Below are 11702 nucleotides of genomic sequence, written 5' to 3'. Positions count from 1 at the left end.
TGTGAAATGTTGCCAATAATTGTTCAACATTAGATTAACTAAAAGTCTCTTCCATATGGAAATTCCAAGCAATGTGATCAAACAGGTACATATATTTCATATAGAACTAGAAATATAGCAATTTTTAAAGTATTTTACTCCATAGGTAGAGGGATATCTATTTGGTTTTCCAGGCCAAACCTGATAAATCTAGCTCATATAATTTAGATCATAGGTCAATGTTGAAGAATCAAGGTATCCTTATTACCACTAACTAGCTTTTAATTTTTTGTTTTTTAAAGTTATGCCTTCAGTCTAATACATCTATACTTTACTCTTAAAAAGTATCCACCTTTTTTTCATAGAATTTAATAATGGATTTTTATGACTAAATTAGGGTAATCATTTTAAGGGTGATAAAACAAGGAGTAGAATGAAATTATTCTGGATGAATTAGTCATAACCAAAGCAGAAGCCAGGAATTATCACAGGAAAACATTTCTTAGGGCATAATTTGACAACATTACTGAAAGTGTGGGAATGCAAATGCCACCGAGATGATTAGGAAAGGGGTTATTAGCTAAGCCATTGTCTGAAACCCACTGAATCACTGATCCTTTGAAAAATGATTGGTCCTTTTTTTCTAAAGATGGGTTTTTAAATTTAAGAGATGTTCCAACCAGCAGATATGAGAGAGATAAAGAACAAAGATTTTGCATGATTCTAGATTTCTCTTCTTGGCCAAAGAGTAAGGTAAGATATCAAATCTTTGCTTTCACGATTTTTTAACTTATACTTATTTGAAAGGAAGAAAGAGAGACAGAGACAGACATAGATTTGTTATGTGGTTGTTCAGTCCCCCGCCTGCAACAGCTAGAACTGGGCCAGGTTAAAGCCATGTGCCCAAACTCAGTCTGGAATGAGTGGTGGGGAACCAAGAATTTGAGCCATCACCTGCTGCCTCCCAGAGAGTGCATTAACAGGAAACTAGACTCAGGGGCAGAAGCCAGAAAAGGAGCCCAGGACTCTGGTGTGGAATGCAGGCATCCCAAGCAGGGTTTAACTGATGTGCCAAATGCCCACCCCATGCTTTCACAAGCTTAAGAATTCAAACTGGTGAACTCTGCAGAGTAGTCTACTAAGGTCATCTTAAATGACTGTTCAGGTCAATGGTCAGAACTCTGACAGAAACTTTCATATCTAGAGGACAAGCAATAGCACACTTCCATGGGTTACAGCATGGAACAATATTACACTTAACTTTATAATTTATTTCCCTAACCTAGAAAGTACTAGGGTAGATCTTCAGCCTAAAGAAATACATGAGTGTATAAATTTTGCTACAAATAAAGTGTTGATCGAACTTTGCTTTAAATGTTTGTCAAACAAGTTGATAGGAATTAGGTTAAATGATTTTATGACTATTTTAAAATTTACTTTAAATTAATAAAACTAAACATCTTCTCCATTGATTACTGTGTATAGCCCTTGCCTATTTTCTGGCTGGACTATGGTCTTTTTATGTTTTATTTGTTGAACTTTTTTAAAAAACATTTATTTATTTATTTATTTGAAAGGCAGAGTTACAGAGGCAGAGAGAGAGAGAGAGAGAGAGAGAGAGAGAGAGAGAAATCTTCCATCCATTGGTTTACTCCCAAAACCACCACAAGAGCCAGAGCTGGAGCAATCTGAAGCCAGGAGTGAAGAGCTTCTTCCAGATCTCCCATGTGGATTCAGGGGCCCAGGACTTGGGACATCTTCTACTGTTCTCCCAGGCCATAGCAGAGAGCTGGATCGGAAGTGGAGCAGTCAGGATCGAACCTGCACCCATTTGGGATGCTGCCACTGCAGGCAGTGACTTTACCTGCTACGCCACAGTGCCCTGTTGAGCTTTTTATTTAAAGGAGGCTTTAAGCCTTTTCTATAATGTAAATTAAAAATATTTTCTCAAACAACAAATAAAATATATACAAATTTATATTTATATATTATATAAAATAATGCATACAATACATACATAGACAACATATATTTCTATGTATATACATATACAGATATATACTACATAATGTATATAAATGTATACATTTTAAATATGCCACTTGGAATGCCTGTATCTCATATTGGAGTGCCAAGGTTCAAGTCCGAGCTCAACTTCTAATTTCAACTTCCTGCTAATGCATATTCTGGGAAGCACTTGATGGACCAAGTAGTTGGGTCCCTTCATCCATATGAGATATTTGGATTGAGTTCCTGGCACCTAGCTTCAGCCTGGCCTAGTTGTGGCCATATTGGCATTTAAGGAATGAATTACAAAATGGAATTTGTCTCTGTATTTCTCTCTCTGTCCTTCTCTTCCTCTCTCCCTTTCTCCCACTCTCTCCAGATTCCCTGTCTCTAAAATTTATAATATAAACATATATATTTTTTAAAACAAGAAAAGAAGGATCAAGCATTGTGGCACACTGGATTAAGCCACCACTTTGATGCCAGCATCCCATATTGGATCACCAGTTTGCCTGCTCTGCTTCCAATCCAGTTCCTTGCTAATACACCTGGGAAAGCAGTAGAGGAAGACCCAAATACTTGAGACCCTGCCATCCATATGAAAGCCCTGGATGGAGTTCCTGACTCCTAGCTTAGGCTTGTCCCAGCTCTGGCCATTGAGTCATTTGGAGAGTGAATCAGGAGATGACAGATCTCTTTCTGTCTCTGAATCTCTCTCTCTCTCTCTCACTCTCATTCTCGGTCTCACTCTTGCTCTCTCTCTCTCTCTGCCTTTCAAGTAAAAAACTTTAAGAAATAATGAAAAAAAAAGAAAAATATTGTCTCAACTGCTTAGTTTTAATAAATTTTTAATGTTAGACTTTTAATTGAACAAGTATTGTTTTTCAACATAGAAATAAAATTGTTTAACAATGAGGACCCAATTTGTTGAACATAGTTAAGGGTATCCCATTGTCTGAAGGGCCTTGTCCTTTCAATCTAAAGTAGCCAAAAAATGCGATCATCTTGCTCATTCATGCTTTCAGTTAGATCATATGCCACCACATGAGTCTTTTAGTCAGTCTGAAAGGACAAATTATTTCAGGATCTATAAATATCTAAGAGAAAAATACAAGTTCTGTTACAGACACATAAAAATAAATTTTAATTTTAAATCTTCAAATAAGAGTAAATACTGAAGTATACGTCCAACTACTCTGAACAATACCAACTAACTTTTGTCATGATTTTCAAGAGGAGAGACTCTTTAAAGCTAAGAATCTTAACCTAGCATTTAAGACACCAGTTAGGAGGCCCACTGCCTACATTACAATACCTTCATTTGATATCTGGGTGCAGCTCCTAACCAAGCTTCCTGTTAATGCCCAACTGTAGGAGGTAACAGTAGTGACTCAGGTAATTGGGATCCTGCCCACCCTCTTGGGAGACCTGAACTTGATTTTTTTATTATCTATACCCGCTTTGACTTGGCCCTTGCAGGCATTTGGGAAATAGACCAGGAGGTGAGTGTTCTCTGTGTCTATCTGTCTATATACCTCTCTCTCTCTCTCTAATAAATAAATCTTTAACAAAATCTTTGATGAGAAAAGAATCCCAATTTATTTTCTAGATATTTCATCTGAAAATGAAAATTCTAGCTCTTCTTGGACTTCTGGGAACTACATTATCAGCCCCAGTAAGTAATTTGATGCTACTACTGATCTTATCAAGTAAAATCTGCAATTCCTTTGTTTACCATTTCTATTTTTCCTTTTTTGTTTTAGCTTATCCCACAACGTCTTTTGTCTGCTAGCAACAGCAATGAGGTAAGTTTAAATAATTAAAGCAATCTCTAGTGAAAAGAGACAAAAGCTTTCAATAATCTTGCATCCCACCTACTACTCTTATGTATACCCAAATTTCCAATTTTCACATTAGCTTTTCACACCAGAATACTACTAGTGTAGTATAACACCTCCCTTGCTTGATTATAAATTCTTCAAAGGCAGAGACAATTACCTTTTCCCTCCTTTTGTTCTAATAGCACCTACTACAAGTGTTTATATCTGTTTAGAAGCACAAAATAACTAACTAAAATGCGGGAATGGGCTAAAGTTGTGCAATATCACACATAGCATGGAGATATTGTTAAATCCCAACCTTGTTTTTAACTGTAACCTTTAATCACTATAATTTAATGTAAGCTTAGTGAGAAAATGTCTCACTTCTAACAAGAAACTGATCGGTCAGCTCCAACTTGTGTCATATTTGTAGTAAATATTATTCTTAATCATTTTAGCATGTGCAGTAATCTTGTTTTCACGTTATGTTTCCTTTTCTAGTTACTTCTGAAACTTAACAATGCCCAACTTTTGCCACTGCAGCTCCAGGTACCTCAACCTCAATAATTAAGGAAAAATTTTTCCACTGCTCCTTTCTTGTGTTATTCTTTACAACAATAGCATCAAAGTGTATTCTGATTCCATTTCTGAACTACATCAATGGGAACTGAGCCTTGTTTCACACTATTTACATGGCTCACAGGAGTCAAGATGTTTTTTATAATGCAGCATGGAAAACACAAAGCTTGTTACATTTTGTCTCTTTCTTGCTCAAGATTGATGTTAAAATCTTTGTGACATGAAAGAGAAATGCTTCCTTTTTTTTTTTCCTGTGTGTCCTTGCAGGGCCCATTCAATTCATGGATTCCTCCTTTCTCTGGCGTTCTTCAACAGCAGCAGCAGGCTCAAATTCCAGGACTCCCTCAGTTCTCCTTACCAACTCTGGACCGGTTTGCTGGATTGCTCCCCAATCAGATCCCTTTCTCAGGACAGGCCAGTTTTACCCAAGGAGCCCAGGCAAACCCAATGGATCCCTCACAGCCTCAAACACCACCACAGACCCAACAGGGCCCTAATCACGTAAGTTAGTTCTCCATTTGAGGAGAAAGAATTGCATATTTAATGTGAAAAAGAATATGAATGAACTTTGAATCAGACAAGCACCACTGAATAATATTGGTTTTTATATCTTTACTATTACTTAAAGTCTTTTTTTTTTATTTAATATTAAAGATAATGTTCAAATTAGCTATGCTAGTATGCAACCACAAATTGAAAGAGCTAAAAGAAGTTTCAGGAAAATTCCATCTTAAAAACAAAGAAGTAGTATTAATGATAGTATGTGTAATAGATGATCTTTTATTGTGCAAGCCTGCTAATACATATGATGCATTTATACAGCAGCTCTATAGCTCAGGGATTTTAAACAACAAAGTGACATATAAAATTTTTATTAGATTCTCTTTCATTGGCAGGTGATGCCTTATGTAGTCTCCTTCAAAATGCCTCAAGAGCAAGCACAGGTAACTGGAAAGAATGTTGGTATTCATAGAGAGAGATGGCCACAGACACCCTCCAGAAGTCTTTCCTCTATGTTTCTAGCTCTGAATCCTATGACAAGGCTTAAAAACTAAAAATAAAGATAAATCTATACGGTCATGTCATTGTCTGGATGCCATCAACATCAGGCCGACATCAGTTTGTAGATGCAGGATTAGCTTTTTATGAACAGGCAGCCAAGGAGGGTCTTCAGGAAAAACACATTAAACTGATAGTATATGCTATGATGTAGAGATAAGAAACATTTATCTATGTAATTTTGGTAGTTATAAAATTCTGCTAAAAACAATTCCAGTTTCTTGTATACAGTGTTTCCAATTTCATTACATATTATAATTAAATGATGATGATTTCCATTAAATAAGAAAATCTTGAAAAATTAAGGCAAACTAATAGAATTATGTTAATGTGGAAAATGACTAATATCAAGATAATTAATTTATACTATTTTAGGCTCAAAGAAGCAGGGATAGAGATATGGTATTCATCAGCAGATTATTGACCTTTTCATTTAAAAATTACAGCAGTTAGCTTTACTGTAATCCTAATTACACCATGTTGTCTCATTCTCATCACCAAACAAGTTACTTCTGACATTATTGCATTCTATGCCATAAGCATTTAAGGAGCTATATGTATGACAAATAGAATCACTTCACTTTAAGGAGCAGGAAACTTAGCCTTAATAAGATTAAATTTCTAATCATTTGAAGAAAATAGCTAAGCTGGAATATAATTCTCAACCCTTTTTTTAACCACGAAACCAGTGACTCTCTCCCTTGGCTTAACATCTAAATCTCTTTGGTAATGTTGGATATTACAAATGCTTGTACCCTACTCTGAGTCTAATGAATCAAAACCCCATGAGCAGATGACAACTACAATCATCTTCTAAAATGCTCACTAGTTGATTTTTGCTCTTAGCCAGGATTAAGAACCACTGCACAATATCCACTCCTATAACCAAGGTGGTCTTTATTTTTTATCTCTTGTGTCTAATATAATCTCTTACATAATGATACAAATAAAAGCTGCAATGTAAATACAGTGATCCTAATTTTCTATAAAGACTTGCATTTGTAAATACTTGCAGACATATTAGGGAGCCAATGCATGATAATATGACTAGTAAAGTTGCAGATGATTTTGTTACTTGTCAATTTCTGGATTTTACTAATATTCTAAAATGCTTATGGATTACTTTAATAAAGTATAAATCATTAATTTTTAATAATTTTAAAAGAATGAATGCATTTTTAAAAATTCATTATGCTGGGAATTCTAATGCCATGTCTTACAGGTGATGGTCCTCAAAACTATAGGTAAAATGCTACATAGTCTATATAGGCTCTCGGGTATTTACAGTGATTTCCATATACAATTTTCAATATGTTCCTTAAAGCAAGAAAAAAAACTCCTGTTATTTAGTTGGACCCACTATTGTCTAAACTGTTTGATTAAGTAAACTTAAAAACAAAGTCCTATATCAGATGGGATACAGTTTAAAGTTTGGGAAGGGCTACTTTATCCCATTCTTTTGCTCATGTTTAAAAGTGTAAAACTGCTAGATATAAAACAGCTTTGAAATAGTCTTGGCATTAGAAGTTCAAAAGTCAGGATGCTGATCTAATGAAATCTCTGGTGTCCTGTCTGTTTATACACAGATGCTTCAGTACTATCCGGTTTATATGCTCCTACCCTGGGAACAACCTCAACAGACAGTCACACAGCCACCTCCACAAACAGGGCAACAGAAATTTGAGGAGCAGGTACTGCAAGTGTTTGATTTGTTCTATCTGAGAAGAGAGAATAGGAGCATCCGGGAAAAGAATTTCTGAGTATGGCTAGGGCAAATACTCGACAGCTTGACCTAGTAGACATAAGAGGATATAGAGTTTCTTCTTTTTTATCATTGTGTTTATTAACTTGGTAATGCTCCAAAGGTGGATCTTAAACAAGTGAAGTCAGTGAATGGGCTTCAATAAAATCAGAAGCAAAATAACTTCTGAAAATGAAGTTTTATCACATTAAAATCTATCATCCTCCTCCTTTACACAGACACACGCACACACACACACACACATGCAGTTGTTATCCAAACAAGGCAAAAGAATAAGTAGCTACCTTGATGAATACTCCTTTGATCACTACATCCTGTGATACAATTAAGATATGCCTGTATTGACTTCTCTTTTTTATTTTTTGTTTGTTTTTATATTTAATAAATGTATTGACTTCTATGAACTTAACAAGAAAATTTAGAGTTCTAATGTAACTCAGGTGGCAAGTACATAACCACCATTCATACAGTTCCAGTGAAAACTCTTTTTTAAAATCTAACTGACATTCTAAAATCTGGCATTGAAAATGAGAGAAAATTGAAAATTAAGTTTGAAATAACTAGTAATACTAATTATATTTATGCCATGTTACTATAAAGAGAGAGTATTTTATCTGAGGAATGTCATGGAATTAAAGAGTTCTTGGTAACTTAATAATTAATTTTTACTACCAGGAACATATAAACTTTTAAAAATCATTTTATTAATATCAAAGATATTATTTTAAATAATCATCACAATCTATAACAAAAATCATCAGACAAAATCTAATGCATTTTTCAAAAATCTGACAGATACCAGTCTATACTCAATTTGGATACATTCCACAACAAGCAGAACCTGTAAGTAAATTCATAATTTTTGTTTTAACAACTCCTTTAAACTATTTGCTTCATTGTCTATTAAACCTTTAAATGCATCTCAAAGACGACCAAGAAATCACCTCTCATTGGACACAGTTGGATGTAGCCACTCATTACAATGAGGAGACTGTACATTTGGGAGACAATGGGGTGTTTTGACAAAAAGATATTAGAACGACTCCTCACAGGGTCTGGGCTTGTGTTATGTGATGTTGGAAGGCCTCAGAGCTATGGTGGCTCATGCTAGGTTGAATATTCCTAAGAAGTATAGGTAGTTCCCTGATTGAGCATCATAAGCATTGCTACTTAGAAGGAAGGGAAAGTGGGCAAAGCAAAGGCTATGCTTGTAAAGAAGCAACCATCACTTGTATTAGGATGTGATGCTTGGTATTTTCATGACTTAGACAGTGACCTTGCTTTAGACAAAATTATGAAGTTGTTATGCTTTTTCCTAACCTTGGTTAGACACTGGTGTCCTGTTGGATAGATTGCTTATGCTCAATGGATCAACACCAAGGCCTCACAAGGAAGGTTAGGAAAAAGAGATTCCAAAACTGAGGCAGAATTATCTACCCAGGTCTATAATGTCAGAAATTACATTTCTATTTCTCAAATCTGAGCTATTATATCTGTTGTTTTAAAAAAAAAATCATTAGGGCCAGCACTGTGGCATACTAAGCAAAGCCTCTGCCTGTGGCACCAGCATCACACATAGGCGCTTGTTAGTATCCCCATGACTCCTCTTCCAATCCAGTTCTCTGCTAATGGCAAGGGAAAGCAATGAAAGATGGCCCAAGTTCTTAGGCCCCTGCACCCTTGTGGAGGACCCAGAAGAAACTCCTGGCTCCTGGGTTCAGATCAGCCCAAATCCAGCCACTGTGGCGACTGGGAAGTGAACCAGTGGATGGAAGACCTTTCTCTGTCTCTCCCTCTCTCTCACTCCATAACTCTGCCTCTCAAATAAATAAATAAAATCTAAAAATACTATTTAAGGGACCAGCATTGTGGTTTAATGAATTAAGCCGCCACCTGCAATGCCAGCACCCCATATGAGCACTAGTTAGTCCCAGCTGCTCCACTTCTGACCCAGCTCCCTACCAATATGCCTTGGAAGCAGTGGCAGATGGCCCAAGTAGTGGGGCCCCTACCACCCAAGTGGGAGAACCACATGGAGTTCTAGGATCGTGCTTCAGCCCAGCACAGCTACAGCCATTGCAGCCTTCTGTGGGGAGTGAACCAGAGGATGGAAGTTTTCTCAGATCTCTCTCGCTCGCTCGCTCGCTCGCTCTCTCTCTTTCTCTGTCTCTCTCTCTCTTTCTGTGTGTGTATGTGTGTGTGTGTCTTTCCCTCTCTCTGTAACTGTACCTATCAAATAAATAAAAAAGTTTTTAAGAAAGAAAATAGCTAAATAATTTGGGAATGTTCAACTGCTTAGGAGGGCAAAAGGAGCACATTTTTATATATCACTAATTTAGAATGTTTGAAACTTTTTGCTTTTTCAGGATACACCAGGGGGACAGCAGCAAGCTTGTTTTGATCCTCTTTTAGGCACAGCTCCTGGAATCGCTATACTGGTAAGATTCCTCACAACTTTTTACTAGCCATTAGAGATCAGCAACTGACATCTTACAAGCTCCAGAATTAATGTTCACTTTAATGTAAACTTTATTATGATTCCATCAACAATCATTACTTCTTCCTTCTGTATCTATTGCTACTCAAGATTTGGTTCACTCCATTCCTCAGATATTTGCTGGGGAGCTACTCAATGCCAGATACTCTGCTATGTACTCTCATTTAAAGCCAAGTGTTAGGAGACAACCAGGTTTGCTGGAAAATCACCACACCCTTTCTAAAAAACTGCTTATGATCTACAAAACAAGTAAAAGAACTTGCTTCTGGAATGCAATGCTTGCTTTGCCTCTCAATCCTGTTGATTTTCTGTCTTCCCAAACTTGACCTTCCACCTGAGCCTGTAACCACTTTGTTTTCATTCTCATTCCCTATAGCCAGCAGGAGGAGTGATACCATATTTACAAAAAGAAGTGATAAACTTTAGGCATGACAATGCAGCAGTTTTCATGCCTTCAACTTCACCAAAACCCAGCACAGCCAATGTTTTCACTTCTGCTATACATCCAAGTCTTGCCCCTGAGCTCCCGGAAGAGAAGGTAGAGTAATTAAAGATTTGTTTTATGTAAGAAATTGTTGTCTAATAGAAAATATAGAAGTAAAGTCAGTGCTTAATTTACAGTATTTGGTCATGGAAATATTGATACAGCTACTGATATATTAGAATTTATCATCTTAGCCCTGAATAAGGTAGCCAACAATTATTTAATATAATAAATTAATAATAGAATATAATTTTAATTTAATAAGTACTTCTTATAAATATCTTTTCTTCACTAGGCCAAGACTGATAGCCTAAGGGAACCATAAGATGTCCTAATCATTAAGAGTTTTTGGTAGGTACTCATAAAAAAGCATTAATCATCGTGAAAATTCTTTAAAAAGTTGTCAGGAGAACTAATGAAGGGATTCTTATCAAATGATTTTGAGAAAATAAAGACAGTGCTTATATCTATCAACATGACAAGGAAATTTCAAATTCAGTATCTTTTGTATCCAGGATAACCTTGAACCTGGCTCCACAGGTTTGTTGGCCATGAATAGACAGTGAAAGTTTGAGAAAAAGGTACTCCCAAATAGTACCAAAAAATAAAAGTACATACTAAAAAGCAAGCAGTATGGCCTGAAGGGCAACTAAAAGACAAAAGTTCATGAAATCTCCTCCCTGCTGCCTATAAGTCTCTTCTGATCCCTCCTTCTGTGAAAAGGAATTCTCAGCATTCTGCAGATGAAAACATCTATAAAAATACAACCAGGAGTGAATAGTGTCAGGACGGACCTCTTTAGAGACGTCGCCTTCTTAAAGTACTATTTTGTTTGATGCAAGTCGATTCAAACCATACAATCAGAAAAACTAAAGAGATTTCAGTATATTGTGCCCTTAGCTGTATGTGCAATCAACACCAGTGAGATCATTTCTTTAATAAACAACTGACAAAACATCTAGAAAAGTTAATACAAACATTGCTTATTGGTATTAAAATGCTCTTCTATCTTATTTTTCAGGGAAAAAGATATGGCAGTGATCTGGATATCATTTTAGGCTACTTGCTTCCTCAGTGCTAACCTCAGTTCCTTGATACAAAATATCTCGACTCTTCTTGAATTTGCAAATGACATTTAACAGTTAACTGTGGCATAGAATCATAATGCAATTATGTAATTAGTCTTAATTTGAAAAATTGCATATCTTTTCAAATAGTCTATCATGATATAATCTGGAATTTAATAACACTGATAATAAAGCTAATACCAGTACATCAATTGCTTAATTTTGTTCATAGAATATGCTTCTGCAAAGCGATGCCATCCACGAGAATAAAAATACACTGTCATTGGACTTATGATGTGTGTGGTGATTGGAACTGAGGAACTAAAGTGTATACTTTTGCCATATCTCATTATTCCCCCCAGGCTCTTTAAGTCAGCATTCCTCCAATGCATTCTCTTCAAAAATCAAAAATATTTGGTAATAGACATTGTGGAGTGATTACTGTCAA

The 11702-nt window shown here is 36.0% G+C and overlaps 1 protein-coding gene across 1 annotated transcript; it reads left to right on the top strand.

The window, feature by feature from the left end:
- The first annotated feature begins 686 nt into the window (after positions 1-686).
- ODAM (odontogenic, ameloblast associated) lies at positions 687-10512 on the top strand. Its single transcript, XM_062199228.1, has 11 exons — positions 687-732; positions 3596-3661; positions 3750-3791; positions 4308-4355; positions 4653-4886; positions 5282-5329; positions 7031-7135; positions 8002-8049; positions 9573-9644; positions 10080-10241; positions 10483-10512. Exons 1-11 carry the CDS (start codon positions 697-699, stop codon positions 10510-10512), a joined length of 891 nt encoding a protein of 296 aa, XP_062055212.1. The 5' UTR covers positions 687-696.
- Positions 10513-11702: the final 1190 nt, after the last annotated feature.

Source organism: Lepus europaeus, chromosome 8, assembly GCF_033115175.1.
Source record: "Lepus europaeus isolate LE1 chromosome 8, mLepTim1.pri, whole genome shotgun sequence".
Classification (NCBI taxonomy): domain Eukaryota; kingdom Metazoa; phylum Chordata; class Mammalia; order Lagomorpha; family Leporidae; genus Lepus; species Lepus europaeus.
Note: the sequence above shows the minus strand (reverse complement) of the source record. Positions and strands in the feature narration are given on the sequence as shown.